The 15216-nt window shown below is 55.0% G+C and overlaps 2 protein-coding genes across 2 annotated transcripts; one reads left to right on the top strand and one right to left on the bottom strand.

Annotated features, from left to right (window-relative positions):
- Nucleotides 1-285: 285 nt before the first annotated feature.
- MRPS26 (mitochondrial ribosomal protein S26) lies at nt 286-8181 on the top strand. Its single transcript, XM_019495669.1, has 4 exons — nt 286-587; nt 723-857; nt 7040-7163; nt 7785-8181. Exons 1-4 carry the CDS (start codon nt 301-303, stop codon nt 7914-7916), a joined length of 678 nt encoding a protein of 225 aa, XP_019351214.1. The 5' UTR covers nt 286-300; the 3' UTR covers nt 7917-8181.
- Nucleotides 8182-10676: 2495 nt separating this feature from the next.
- Nucleotides 10677-14693, bottom strand: LOC102569278 (neurophysin 1). The gene is made up of 3 exons (XM_014597104.3): nt 14574-14693; nt 11432-11636; nt 10677-10726 (listed from the first exon to the last, which is right to left on the bottom strand). Exons 1-3 carry the CDS (start codon nt 14691-14693, stop codon nt 10677-10679), a joined length of 375 nt encoding a protein of 124 aa, XP_014452590.3.
- Between the last annotated feature and the right edge of the window lie 523 nt (nt 14694-15216).

Genomic DNA, 15216 nt, shown 5'->3' with positions numbered 1-15216 from the left:
AGGCCCCCCCCCTGCACCCCTCAACCCAGCCAGGGGAGCAGCCCCCCAGGGTCAGGCGCGCCAAGAATATGCAGCTGGCTCTAGGGAGGAGCAACCAGGGCGCCTTAGAACGCTCGCTCTCATCTCCGTCTGCGCATGCTCCGCTCAGAACGACCCCTCCCTTCCCGAAACACAGGAGGGGCGGGGCGCGCGCCCAGCCGCGCCCTCCTCTGCGCATGCGCGCGTTCAGAACACCCACCCTCCTCGCTCGCGTCCAGCCGTCCTCACTCTGCGCATGCCCTGTTCAGGACCCCCCCCAACATGCACTTCCGCTTCCGGGGCGGAGGTCGCGGCAATGGCGGCGCCCAGCTGAGGTCGGCTGCCGCCAGCGCCATGCTGCCCGCGCTGAGGCGCTGCTGGGCCGCGCTGCGGCCCGGCCCCTTCCCCGGCGCGGTGCTGGTGCCCGCGCGGGGCCGCAAGACGCGGGACGACCCGCCCGCCAAGTCCAAGGCCGGGCGCATCAAGGTGCCGCCGCCCGTGGACCCGGCCGAGCTGCTCGTGGTGCAGGAGCGATACAGCCAGTACTACCGCGTGCTGCGGGCCCTCAGGTGCGGCCGGCGGCGGGGGCGGGGCCTGGGCTGCCGTTACCGAGGGGGTGGGGCCTGGGCTGCCGTTACCCAGGGGGCGGGGCCTGAAGGAGGGGGCGGGGTCCAGGGGTGCTGCAACCGTTGTGGTCCCCGCAGGTCGGAGTTCCGGGTGGAGGCGGGGAAGAAGAAGCGGGAGCTCCTGCAAGAGCAGGAGCAGCAGGTCACGACCGACATACAGGAGTCGCTGCTGGCCTGGAACGACACGGAGAACGAGCGGCAGTGGAGGCGCAGGTGAGGACGCGGCGCGGGGCCGCGAGCGGCAGCGTTTCTTGTCGGGTGGTTTGTGCTCGGAGGCGTCAAACCGGCATCGGAAAGCTGGAGAAATCCCGTCGAACGGCGCAAAGGAAAGCGCCCCGCGAGCCGGTTGTGCCGATTGTCTGGCCGCTGTTTCCGTGCGGGTGTCGGAGCGAGGGGATCGGGTCTTGTTTTGGTTCGTAGGCTGCCTCGCCTGCCCTCTTTCCGCTCAGCTCCTTACTTTTAAAGGAACGAGGCTTTGAACTGAATTAGCCGAGTAAACCGAAGTGAAGAAAATAGCCCGTGTCCCTGCAAAAGAGGCTGCTGCTGCCGTGGGCTGGGTGAGCGTTTGAATCGGCTCTGGTTGTGGCCGGCCAGGCAGCGGCTTCCAGTCTCCGCGCACAGCGTCGTGTTTGTATTTTATTTAATTTTACGTGGCTGGCATAGACAGGAGCAAGGTGAGGCCTTCGTGCAGGCTGCTGTTTCAAATTGGTTTATTTTTACAAAGAAATAATTATACCCTCACAGACAATGAGGGTTGGAGGGAGCTCAGGAGGCCGCATCTAGTGCAGCCCCCGGCTCAGAGCAGGACCAGCCCCAACTCCATCATCCCAGCCAACGCTTTGTTTAGCCAGGGCTTAAACACCTCCAAGGATGGAGATGCCACCAGCTCTCTAGGTAACCTGTTCCTGTGCATCACCACCCTCCTAGTGAGAGGTTTGTTTTTTTCCTAATATCCAACCTCAACTCCCCTTGCTGCAGCTGGAGCCCATTGCTCCTTGTCCTGCCATCTGCCCCCACTGAGAACAGCCCAGCTCCATCCTTTTTGGCGACAACCTTCAGGTAGTTACAGGCTGCTATCAAATCCCCCCTCGGTCTTCTCTTCTGCAGACTAAATCAGCCCAGTTCCCTCAGCCTCTCCTCAGAAGTCATCTGCCCCAGCTCCCGAACCGTTTTTGTTGCCCTCCTGAACTATCTTTAACTTCGTGTAGTGGGGGACCCAAAACTGGACACAGGACTCCAGCTGTGGCCTCACCAGTGCAGAATAGAGGGGAAGAATCACTTCCCTCAGTTTCCTGGCAGTGCTCTTACTAATGCAGCCCAGGATGCCATTAACCTTCTTGGCACCACGGGCACACAGCTGGCTCATATTCAGCTTCTTGTCCACTGTTCCCCCAGGTCCTTTTTTGCAGAGCTGCTGCCCAGCCAGTCGCCCCCAGCCTGTAGCGGCACATGGGAGTGTTTCAGGACTTTGCTCTTGTCCTTGCTGATCCTTATGAGATTTCTTTTGGCCCAATCCTCCAGTTTGTCTAGGTCATTGAATCCTAGCCTTACCCTCCACTATAGCTACCTCACCCCCCCAGTTTGGTGTCATCTGCAAACTTGCTGAAGGTGCCAATCCATCTCATCTTCCAGATTGCTAATTAAGATAGTGAACAGAACCAGCCCCAGGACTGACCCCTGGGACACTCCGCTTGTTACCAGCTGTCAACTAGACATTGAGCCATTAGTTACTACCTGTTGAGCCCGACAGTCCAGCCAGCTTTCTATCCACCTTACAGTCCATTCATCTAACCCATACTTCTTTAGCTTGCCTGCAAGAATGCTGTGGGAGATGGTATCAAAAGCCTTGCTAAAGTCAAGATATATTATTACGGGTACACCAATACAGATTTTTATGGTCAGTACTGATAGCTGATTATTAACCAGCCATATTGGCCAATTCCGATCCGATAACTGATTTACAGGAATGCGGCTGGGCAGCATGGAGAGCAGTGCCCTGCAGGTAAGTCTGTGGTGGAGAGGGGGCATGTGGGGGGCAGACTGGGGCCCCCACAGTGATGGAGGGAGTGGGGAAGGGGCTGGAGCAGGGGATGCTGCCCAGCCAGGGCGATGAATGTACTTTAGTTCAAGCACTGTCGCCACCACCAGTTTTAAGCACGGGGATGCTTTTAACCAGAGTGGGGGAGAGGGTGGAATTGGGCTGCTTGCTGTGGGCTCAGGGCTCTCCATCCTGCTGCCTTTGCCCCAGGAGCCCTGCACCAGCCTAGTTGTGCCTCCTGCTGTCAGGCTGGTATGGAGCTCTCAGGGCAAAGGCAGAAGAGTGGAGAGCCCTGAGCCCACAGCAAGAAGCCTGCATCCACCCTCGCTCCATTCCCGTTAAGTGTCCCTGTGCTTAAGAATGCTGGTGGCAGCATTTGAACTAAAGCTCATTGGATGAGGTTTAGTTCAAGCATCCCTGCCACCCTTTTCAAGTGCTGGGACACTGATCCTCTGGATGAACCCCAGCCCCAGTTCCCATTCACTGCCCTGGCTGGGTAGTGTCCCCCACCCACACCCCTTCCCTCCCCCACACCCCATCCCCCCACTTACCTGTGGGGCACTGCTCTCCACGCTGCCTGGCTGCATTCCTGGCCATGTGCAGGCTGCGGCTGTGCACATGCACGCAGCCTCCAGGGGCCCTGGCCAGAAGGCATATTCTATTTATTGGTGACGTTATCAGCTACACCGGCTGAAAAAAGCCAATAGCCATTGATAATTTTCCTTCTATTGGTGCTGATCCGATACATAACTGATATATCAGTGCACCTCTATATATTATGTCCACTGCTTTCCCTGCATCCACAGAGCCAGTCATCTTATAGAAGGCAATCAGGTTGGTCAGGCATGCCTTGCCCTTGGTGAATCCATGCTGACTGTTCCTAACCACCTTCTCCAAGTGCTTAGAAATGGATTTCTTGAGAATCCGCTCCATGGTTTTTTGGGGGACTGAGGTGAGGCTGACCAAACTGTTGTTCCCTAGATCCTCCTTCTTCCCTTTCTTAAAAAGATGGGCACTATACTTACCCTTTTCCAATCATCTGGGACCTCCCCCAGTTGCCACAAATTTGCAAAGATAATGGCCAGCTGCTCTGCAATCACATCAGTTAACTCCCTCAGCACCCTTGCATGCATTGCATTTGGCCCCATGAACTTGCACACATCCAGCTTTTCTAAATAGCCCCTAACCCAGGGGTGGGCAAAACGCAGCCTGGAGGCCAGATGCAGCCCGCCAGGCCATTCTATCTGGCCCGTGGGGCCCCTAAAAAATTTAGAAAATTAATATTTATCTGCCCTGGGCTGCCTATTGTGCAGCTCTCGATAGCTTGCCAAAACTCAGTAAGCAGCCCTCCTCCCAAAATAATTGCCTGCCACTGCCCTAACCTGTTCTTTCAGTACTGCTGGCTGCTCACCTCCTCCCCAAACTGTGCTGCCCGGTGTAGTGGTCTGGGAGCTGACCTTGCCTGTGAAGACTGAGGTAAAAAAGGCATTGAGCACTTCAGCCTTTTCCTCCTCATCTCTCATTAGGTTGCCTTCCCCGTTCAGTAAGGGAACTTTCCCTGACTTTCCTCTTGTTGGTAACATACTTGGAGAAACCCTTCTTGTTACCACTCATGTCCCTTGCTAGCTGCAACTCCAATTGCACTTTGGCTTTCCTAACTTCATCCCTGCATGCCCAAGCAATATTCTTATACTCCTCCAAAGTTTTATCCAAGCTTCCGCTTCTTGTAAACTTCCTTTTTGTGTTTAAGCTCACTGAAGAGTTCTCTGCTAAGCCAAACTGGTCGCTTGCCACATTTGCTATTCTTCCTGCACATGGGGATGGTTTGTTCCTGCACCCTCAGTAAGGTTTCTTTAAAATTCAGCCATCTCTCCTGGACTCCTTTTCCCCTCAGACTGGCCTCCCATGCGATCCTGCGCACCAGTTGCCTGGTGGGCAGGCTGTAAATGTTTTCAAACATTTAATGTAAATGTTTAAAGTAAATGTTTTGAAAGCTGATTTAATTAAGAAAACCATTAACTCTTTCAAAATGTAATCATTGATTTTTATCCGGCCTGGTTACCATACAGGAGAATGCTGGGCCAGGTTGATGGCTTCTGGAGTCTTCCACCTCTCAACTGCTGGTTCACAGGGGCAGCTGATGAGGCAGGGGGCAAGAAGTGGAGCACTTGCACCCCTCCTTCATCCCTGCTCTGTGTGAAGTTTAAAACCAACTGCCTGGCAGTGGCTGCAACATTTTTAGTCAGGTAGTGCTGAAACAGTCCATTGACTTCATGTCTTCTTATCGCCTCCCTGATTCCTGCTGATCTCTCTCCACTGCAGAGGTGTTAACAACACTCTCTTTTTTTTCTAATAACCTTGATGTTTCACTAGTCAAACTCTCCTTTCTTTTGCAATGTTGCTCTCTATTAGCTATCTGTGATAATGTTTCTTCCATTTCACAGCCCTGCAGACTTTCTAGTTCTGTCTTAAAATCCTTAACTCAGGTCTAGTAATAACTCAGGTGTGGATGTGACGGACAGTGCAGTATTGGAGGCACGGTCAACATGCTCAACAAGGCTAGATTTTGTTTTCCAAATCTGAAGGAGACGTACATTTAACTGTAATGACTACAGGCCTAAAGATGCAATAACTTTGACTATTTTTTCCTAGCCTGTTGTGGGTTTTTTAAACTTGTATATAGTCTAGCAAATTAGTCACATTCCAATGGCTGTATTTGTTTTTTGCTTTGATCTTAAACTGAATAATGTGCTGGCCCCCTAGCCTACTAGTAAAGCTTCTAGTTTCTCCTGAACAGGAATAAAAGGAGTGCTGAGTTCCATGTGACGTGCTGCACCGGCTGCCCCGCCCCCCCTCCAAATCTTATATCTGCCCAAGCTGATTCACGGCCAGCTTGGGGCAACCCTGGTCACGGAGCTTGGCTGATTTGGCCCTGGTTGCGGGGTCCTGCCCAGAGAGCCAGTATGGCTGGCACTTAACATGGGTACTCTCAACTGTCTGGGCTGGTGTGCTGAGCTGCAACCTCTTATCCCTAGTGTGGTGTGGCCATAGCTGTGGCTGTCATTGGGCGCAGTTCCAGTGGGCACTGCTGATGTTTACTGGCTGCTGTTCATGACAAAATCCAAACCTGGAATGAAGCTGTGAATCATGAGCTGACCCAAGGGAACAAGGGTTCCACCCCCACCCTCCAGCAATGTCTTGCCCCCTGCATCCCTTTGTAAGACACCTCTAATGCTGTAATGCTCCCATTTGTCGCCCATTGTCCACACAGCTGCTGGTTCCTCCAACATCTGTTGGACAGTGAATGGGAGTTGCTGCCATCTGAGCACGTTACACCTTTCTGTCCTCAAGAGAACACACACCATAGACGTGGTTGCATGTCAGTTTGCTGACAGCTCCTCTCTGGCATGAGGTTCCTCTCTCCCGGGGCAAAAATAAAACCCCAGGTGATGCCCGTGTTTCACCTTTCTGATGCTTGCCAGCTGTCTCCTAAGCCAAGGGGATGGCTCTCACTCTTACCCATCCTACCTTGGCCTGTGAGTGCAGGGCACGGAGGAAAGGAGCTGAGTGAGTTGTGCGACATGCTGTCACTGCTGAGCAGAGCATCACAACTGCTGCAGTTGCCACTTCTCCACCTGGTCCATGGGTTAGGGATCCTAAGTCCTGTGTGGAGCTTTGAGGACCCTGTCAGAGCATGAGGGGGGGGTCCTAGTAGCACCTGTTTGACACAGTTGAAACACTGGAGTCCTTTTACAGCTGCCTGCTCTCCTCACAGCACTCCAGAAGCATTGGCGTTGTTCCCAGGCTGTCTCCCAGCACTGTACAAAATCAAACATGCTATGAACTGAGCAGAGAAGCCACATGTCCCCCAAACCATCCATACAACAAGAGAAGCCAAGGGCAAAGACCTGGCCACCCCCATCCACTGTGGTCCCCACAGGCAGTGAGCAAGGTGCCAGTGTCCTGGGAGGGCTCCAAGTCCTGCTCCAGCAGGTCCCGCAGCCTCCAAGCACTCAGCTGGGTTCACAGCTCCAGTGTAGGGAGCACATGACAGTCATGGCACCAACCAGCCCAGCCAGAAGCCTGTTATCCAGAGCCTGTGCTAAGGTGTTGTACAGGGACCGGTGTGACCAATGCAAGGAACATTCTGCCCCTGCTTTGGGAACTGGTTCCTCCAGGCTTCATGGCTGGCCTGCCGGTAAAGTCAGCCCAGCTCACCCTTTGTCTTTCTCATGGTCCCATGACACAGCCGCAGGCTTTTCTTGAGCTTTAAGTGTTTCCCGAGGAGGCAGCTCTGCTGTGACTCCGACTCTCTCATGAAGGGTTCTTAACACCCCCTTTCCCATGTGTGCACCAGGGAGGAGCGACTCAGGAGAGAAGAGGAAGAGCTGAAGAAGAAGAAGTTGCAAGGGGCCATCAGCCAAGCCAAGCTGGTGGAGGACTTCATGAAGCAGAAGGAGAAGGAGGTCCTCCGGCTACAGGTGAGGGCTAGAGGCTGAGCACAGGCCTGGGGGGACTATGGGGCCTCAAGGTATAGTGTATTATCCCCCAGTGGCCTGAGGTGGAGCTGAGAGCGTGGCCATTATCGGGCTTCTCTGGAGAAGGGGCCTGCATGGCTTTGAGGAGTGCCTCTGGCCTTCCTAACTGCCACCAAACTGCCAGCATTAGTAGGCCATCCCGTGTGGGGCAGGCTGGGGAATAGCTGCAGGTGGCAACCAAGGAAGCTTTGTGTCTCTGAGGTGCCCCCAGCCTCTTGCCCATGTGGTGAAATGGCATCTTCATTGTAGCCACTCAGGCTCTGCCCTCCTGAAGAGCCATAGAGTAGCCACTCCGGGCACCCTGCACCAGTGCCCTGGAAGCAGCAGTCCTGTGGGCAGCACTGGGGTGGGCTGGAGTCCCTTGGCCACTGAAATGCCCAAGAGAGAAGCCTGGATGACGCTGGTGTCCATTATGACAACCCTGTGGGGTGAGGGCAAGCAGAGCATGCTACAGAGCAGAGCATGCTACGGCAAGCAGGCCCTGCTCAAACAGGAGCTCTTCTGCTTTGAGTGGCACAAATATCCCCATGTTCAGAGCTGCTGCTTCTCCTCCTCTGCTCACAGGAGGAAGCCCAAACCTTCATCACTCCCGAGAACCTGGATGAGCGGATCAAGCAGTGCCTGGACAACCCCCAAAACTACAACTTTGCCATCGACAAAAAGCAGCGCATCGTCAGGCGCACTACCCTGTCCTAGGAGTGCTGCCTCCACCTTGGCCTGGCCGGGCAGTGCAGTGGCAGGCTGCCCAACGGTTTCTGTCCAGGTGTTGAGCTCACGGCAGGGAGGGGGCTTCCTGCACTGGGGACACAGATCAGCCAGGGGATTCTCATTTGAACAAATGGCCTTCAGTGGCCATGTGTGGTTCCTGTCCTGAAACAATCTCACCTGCTCCCCGGGTCATGGCCCTTCCCTTCAGCACTAATCGCACGTCTCTGGGAAATAAAGGGATGCGTTTTGTATAGTGCTGGGTCCTTCCTTCCCTAGGCTTCTCCCTAGGGCCTTTGCAACCTGCTTCCCTGCAGGGTCTCAGGGTCTTCACCCTCTGCCCATTTGGATTGTTCTTGGCATAGTATTCCACAGGATTGTGACCCGTTTGGCTTTTCCATCCATGGATGGCAGGGATGGGGGTGTCTTCCCCCTGCCTCCGGTGCCCAGAGATCTCAAGAGTCAGGGGAGCTGTGAACTGGTAACAGCTGGAATTCCTGTCTCGAGCAATTTCCTTCTGGTCTTGCTGCTGTCTCCCCTTGTTGTGCTCTTCTCTACTGGAACTGGAGTCAAGACTGAGAGCAGAGGTTGTTCCCTACCTGGGAACTCTTGTAGTTTTCAAGGGGAAAAGGGAAGAAACCCTGAGAACTGGGGCAAGTCATGTCCAAATTGAACTCTTAAGAGAAGCCCTGATACTAGCCCTTGTGGAAATGCACAGCCGAGATCCCAGGTGGCCACAGTGGGGTAGAGCTTGGGCAGGTGCGCTGCCATGCTCTGCCTCCCCTCTCCTCCATCCCTGCCTCCTGCCAGGCTGGTGGCCCTCGGGCTCTCCTGTGTGTTTCTCCTCAGTGTGTGACCCTGGAGCTGTTGGCAGTGACCCAGGCTGTTGCCTACAGCCTGCTGCTCTAATCCCTTTTGACTGCTCTCCAGTTCCTTTGGCCCTTGTGTGCCTGCTCTCCTGACTTGTGGATCCCGGATGAACTTGTGCATGATGGAGTCCCCTCTTTGATGCACGGATGTAGTCTGGGGGCACAGAGCCCTTCCTTGGGGTCCGGCAGTTCAGTCCATCCTGTGTCTGCTTGGGGTTCAGAGGCAGCTTGTAAGAGAGGGAGGCTTGCCCTGCACTCCCCCTCCTGGGCAAATGTGGAAAGACATCAGGAGTTCCTGCTGTGGAGTCAGTTTAGAGCAGGGATTGGCAATATTTGTGGGCAGAGTGCCAAAAGCACCTGCAACCTCGACTTGTAAGATGTTGGGGGAGCCACAAGGGGCCTGATCCTTGTGGTAGTGCTGCCCCAGCCCCTTCTCTGCTATCCGCCCCGAGGCACGTGTGCTCTGGCACCCATGCTGGGGCTTGCCTACCCCTGATTTAAAGCATCTGCTATATCTCACTTGGGGTTTAGAGTCCTACCCCTGTAGCACCTGACAGAACTGTTGCTCCCCAGGCCCAGGGCTTGGAGGATTTACTGGTCAGTTGTGCATTTCCTGTTTATCAGTAGTCCTTTAATCTGATGACTTTGTCCTAGCCCTTTCTGGTGTGACTAGTGGGCACTGTCCCCAGCTTGCATTGCAGCATGGAATCAACCCCTCCCTTGTACCTGGCGCTAGATCCTTCCTACCAGCACTAGTGACCGGGACCCCATTGTGTGGTAACAGGCTGAGCTTAGTAGTCAGGGATGCTGCCTCTGAAGTGCTCTGCTAATTCCTGCTGAGGTGTATAGTTTGAACCTGCTTTTCTCATATCCTAGTTGGCATTCAGTGGCTGTAGTGAGGTCTTGCTGCCCTCTGCCCTGAAACATTTCATGGAAAGACACAGGACCTTTGAACCTTTCAGCAGGAAAGAAATGGAAACATGTAATTGTGACAGTGATTGATCCACTTGGATTTGATTTGCGTATTGTCATATTCCGATTAATTTTGAATAGGACGAGCCAAGACCAAGCTAAAGCCTCTTAATGCCGTCACAGTTAAACCTGGTGAGGTTCTTGTGGGTGGGAGTCTGGGTCCAGCTGGGTTTGTTCTGAACTGGAGCAGAACTCTCCCCTCACATGTCAGAATCGCCTGTGAAAGGAGCAAGCCAGATCCCAGCGTGACCCATGGTTTGGAGCAGTGTGAGCAACTGGGGGCTGTGGATGGATCCCCAAAGGAGGGGTCCTACGTGGTCACCTCAGCTGTCCCTTTCCTACCCCTTTGCAGCCTCTACTGACATTGAGGCCTTTGCCTTTAGACATGGATGCTGCCAGTAGGTGCTCAGGTTCAGAGCAGTGACCTCATGTCCCTCACTCATCCCTTTCTCTGCTCAGAGCTGCCTTTTCTTTCCCCTTCCATCCTGTGCTCAGCACCTGGGGACTAATGGGAAGAGCGTTGGCTGCCAACGTCTTGCTCTTGCCTCCTGCAGGGCCCCACATGCTCCCAATTTATAGGGTGCCATTTCAGGTCCATAACTTGTGCCAGCCCTGCCTTCAGCTTCTGGATAAACCCCAGGCTGGTCCTCCACCAGCGGATGCTGTGTCAGGCCTTCTCATCTGTGCTGTTCTGCGAAGCAGCCTCCCCAGAGCAGAGGCACCAGTCCCAGCTGGGCAGGCTGCAGAGCAAAGCAAAGCTGAGCGTGTTGCAAAGCTGGGAAAGAACGAGCGAGCCAGAGGACCCTTCAGTACAAGATTTATTTGTGTTTGGAGGTGTCAGTTGAGGTGTCCCAGCTGCCGTGGGGAGCGCTGTCTTGGTCTTGCGCAGGGGTGGGTCTGGGTGGGTCCTCTAGGAGAACATGGAGGCTTGGTCACAAGATGAGTCCATCATGCAGCCCTCTGAAGGAGAACACAGGCAGGTGAAGGCAAGCAGAGCTTGAGCTTTGCCCATCCCCTGTACCCCACCCCTATGGCTGTGCACAGCTGATCTGGATAATACCCTGTCCAAGGCAATGGGAATTTGTGGCTTCACCTAGCTGAGGCCTCAGCTTAGGTGGATGTGGCACCTTTCCGATGGGGGTTCGGTAAAATGCTGTGCTGGGTGGAACCAGCGAGCTGCAAAGCCTGGAGCTGACCAGCCACCACTCCTGTTTGTAGCCACTTTCTGCTGTGGACCCGGCTTAAGTCTTGGACTTGCTAACACTGACCTTCTAGCTCTGGACAAGCTGACTCTGATCGGTCTCCTCTGCAGTCTGCTGTGTGGACCTGTGCTGGCAGCGAGATAACCACGCTGCTCCTCTAGACAGCCCCTTCCCTCCAACCTGTGCATCTCCAAGCACTCTGGTCATCAGTTTTAGCCTTCTCCATAAGTGGAGCGGGGTGTAATTATTGATGAGGCACCATGCAGTTAAGCAACTGGCCTAGAGGGATTGTAGCTGGATGCTTGTTTCTGGAGTCTCAGTCCTGTATGGAGCTTGGAGGCTGTTGCTTGAGCTAAGATTATGGGGGAGCCTTATAGTGGGTGATGCAGGGTAAGGGGTGGGGTGGGGAGACATGGCGAGGTCATGGGAAGCTCCAGCTGGAGCAGAGCTGGGGAGCTCTCACCGTAGCTGCAGCAGATCCCCTCGGCTGCACAGGTCCCACCCGTGTTGCCGCACGGCTTGCGGCCAGACTCGCAGGGCGTGGGCAAGTAGTTCTCCTCCTGGCATCTCAAGGTCTCCGAGGTCCCAAAGTAGCAGCCCAGTTCTTCCCCGCAGCAGATGCTGGGGCCAAAGCAGTGGCCTTTGTTCCTTGGCCCACAAGGCAGGCACTGTTTGGAGAGAGAGACCCGGGGGCTGGTTAGCAGGGGGAAGGCTGCGGCCCTTGGTGCCAGGGGTGTGATCGGAGGTAGTGGAAAAGCTGTTGCTGAAGCCAGTGCACTATGGAACGAGCCTGGAGGCTGCCGTGTGCGGGAAAACGATGAACTCGGCTGCCTGGAAGGATTGGGAAGGTGGCTGTGGGGTGGCAGAGTCGGTAGCCCTATGCAGACCCTGGAGGTGACACCTCCAGGGAGTGAACCCCCTTGGACCTGTGCCTTTAGGGAGAAGGGAACCAAACACAGTTGGGGCGTTGGGGGGTAGGTAATCATTTTATTTGATGGCTCAGTGGTAGCTGATATGGAGGGATGGAGCTGTTTGGAAGTGGAGTGGGATTGCTGGGGTTCCTGTAGCAGCTGAGACCCTTCTGAACAGTCAGAAGTCACCTGGCTGGACCTCCATCTGATGCCAGTGGCTCTGACCCCTGGGCAGCGTGCGCTGCGCTGCTCGCCCTGCTGTTCTGTATTTCTTAAGCACAAAGTTTAATTGCTCAAGTTGCTGTCCTGGCTCCTGTCCTGTCAGGACCTCAGGTGTGCGTCCAGCTCAAGGAACGAACCCAGACAGCTGCAGGCTCAACCTGAAGCTCGACACCAGAAGCAGGGAGTCCTGCAGCCGATCCCTAGTTCAGGTTCTGCTGAAAGCTGCAGGACTGCGTGTCACTGCGAGGGTAATGCTCCCTGCGGCCTTCCCCAGGCATGCAGATTAGATCTGGGCTTTACGTGGGTAGGGAATAGGGCAACCAGGAGAAGGGGTATGCTGTTCTCCAGAGTGCTTCAGTGATGCCATCCTCCAGCTTTGTGTTGTCTGCAAACTGGATGCAAAATCATTCAGTGGGCCCGGCTCAGCCCTCCTGTGAGACCTCCCACCCGCATGACTTTGCTCCATAAGCCGTGACCCTTGGCTGGCAGATAGTCAGTTGTACTGAGCTAGCCTGGCCCAGGCTTCGTGGCTGTCTGGGGACCTTACTGGGGCCCATGTCTGCTGGTGCTGCGCCCCTGGAGCATCCCAGCTGGCCACTTTTGCTCCCTGGCTATGTTTTGCAGGTGTCAGTGCTGGATGGCATCAGCGCCCAAGGGGTAACCTCATTGCAGCACGAGCCTAGCAGCTCCTGGCAGTGGCAACTGGGGAAAACCCTAGCTCCAGACTGCAGCATGCTTTCTCCTGAGAACTTAGCTGCTAGGGTCTAACAGGCCTCAAATGAGCTCATGCAAACTCAGATCCCTTCCCCACCCTGCCTCTCCCCAGAGGTTTAAAGCATGGCCACATTTGGATGGTTTTCATAAGGGTCCCTGACAAGTCGTCTCTGCTGTCAAATTTCAAGCCCTCCCTCATCTAAAGCAGGATGGGGCACGAGCTTCTAGCTGGCACCATTGCAGGGAGTTGTAACGTGGGCAAACCAGCGCTTCATTTTTCTGTGGGAAGAGTGGCCTCTCCCAATGGAAACTGAAAAGCAGCCGGCATTAGGCACCCCACGGAGAGCTTCTGGTTAGAGCTTTACAGTGTGGTAAGGACCGGAGAGCTGTGCTTTACTCTGGCGAGCGCCAGGCATCCCATCCTATGCTGCCTATGCCACAGTAGGCCGTAGGAAAGTAGGGACCTCACGAGGTCATCTTGTCCAGTCCCCTGCTCAAGGCAGGATCACCCCTGACTAGGCTGTCCCAGCTGAGTTTATTGTCTAATCTGCTTTTAAATCCTTCCAAGGATGGAGATGCCATGACCTCTCTGGGCAGCCTGTTCAAGGCTTGACCGTCCTCATCCTCCTCATCTCCAGCCTAGATTTGCCCTGCTGCAACTTGAGGCCATTGCTTCTAGTCCTGTCCTGTCCAAAGAAAAACTCATCTCCATGCTTTTTGTAATTGCCCTTCAGGTATTTGAAAACTGGTATCAAATCCCCCCTCAGTCTTCTGTTCTCCCAACTAAATAACCCTGGGGGGGGGGGGGGGGGGGGGGGTTCAGCCTTACAAGCCATATAAGATGTCATAGCATCTCCTGTTCCCTGTTGCTACAGATTTCTGCTGGCCACGGGTACAGCACTGCTCATCGTGACTGGGATTACGGTAAAATGCAGCTGTGCAGTTCAAGACGCTGAGCCCTGCCCTGCCCTGCCCCGAATGGACCAGGCAGGCTCAGCAAATGCTCTGATCCTTGTTTAGCAGACCAGGGGGCTCAGCACCTGCTCTGTGGTGCGTCCACCCTCTCTCTGCCTTAGCTGCTCTGGTTGTGCCTTCCCTGACAGTGCAACACCTTTTCTAGCTGAACGGGACCCTGACAGCTACAGGAAGCTTTTTCCAGCAGATATGCACTGGAGTCTCTGGTTTCTTCGCTGGCTTAACACGGGCAGGGGGAGAGGCAGGTAAATTGTAGGCAAATGCAATGCTTCTGGCAGAAGCTTTACAAAAGCAGCCACACCACAGTGAGCCCAAGGGTCTAGGCTGCTGGTATTGCCCAGCCTCTAAGGCCTGGAAGTGCCTCGAGGTTAGACAGCTACTTCACACGCAGTGGGCATGGGTGCTGGTCATCGCTTTTGTAGACTAAAGCTGCCTGGGTTGCAATGGCTTGAACCCCCTGCTTTCATGCCGTGCACAGGATCTTGCTGGTGTGGGGGAGCAGCCTCGTCCTGCTTCTGCTGCGGGCTCCCCACATCGACCACCTTGCATTGCACCTCAAGACAGAAGGAGCCCAAATTGTGGGGTAAAAGCAATACCCTTTAAAATCCAGCTTTACCACAGGGGTTGCCAAGCTCTGGTGCATAAAGATCTCCCTTGTCTGTGAAACTGGTCCCATAAATGCTACTCCCTCCCCACCGTGCATCTTGCCTATGCCCTCATGGCTGCCACAACCTTGGGTGATGCTACCGCGGCCCAGCCCGAAGGCGAGCCCGCCGCTCTCACCTTTCTGATGTCCATGTCCAGGACGGACCGCTTCCCTCCGATGGGGCAGTTCTGGATGTAGCAAGCCGACGAGAGGGCCAGGAGGCAAAGCGCGCAGACGGCCAGAGCGCTGTGAGCCATGGGAGCGGTGGCAGGTCCTGCTTCGCTCGGGTGGGGACCCAGGGATTGTCCTGGCTCCTCAAGAGCTGCCGGTATATATGGGCCTGGCTGCCGGTGCTGAGCCACGCCACCTCCCCCGTCATTCATTTCCCTTAAGGAAGACAAGGCATTGCTGGCCACACCACCTGCCCCTGCTAATCAGCCGGGGTCAAGGATGTGAGGTCAGCCGGGGTTGAGTCATCTTCTCCTTGGTGCTTGCTCCCAACGCGGGGAGAGACACATCACCTGCGGCCAAGCGGCAGGTTGAATCCTCAGGGGTGATGGTTTCCTTGCTGTTCTCTGCAGAAGATATCTACTGTCTCAAGTCCCCGGAAAGCCTTTCGACCGAGGGGCCTCGCAGATCAATCAAGAGGCAGCTGTTTGCTACATCCAGGATAGAGCTTGGCAGCTGTAGACAGAGGAGCACGGTGATGGCCTGATGCGTTAGATGACTGGACCCAGAGCACCTCATAGAGGAGCTCCGATAGACGCAGGAGGAGGGGTG

The sequence above is a fragment of the Alligator mississippiensis genome, chromosome 2 (assembly GCF_030867095.1).
Source record: "Alligator mississippiensis isolate rAllMis1 chromosome 2, rAllMis1, whole genome shotgun sequence".
NCBI classification, from domain to species: domain Eukaryota; kingdom Metazoa; phylum Chordata; order Crocodylia; family Alligatoridae; genus Alligator; species Alligator mississippiensis.
The sequence above is the reverse complement of the archived record's forward strand: the minus strand, read 5'-3'. Positions and strand labels throughout refer to the sequence as shown.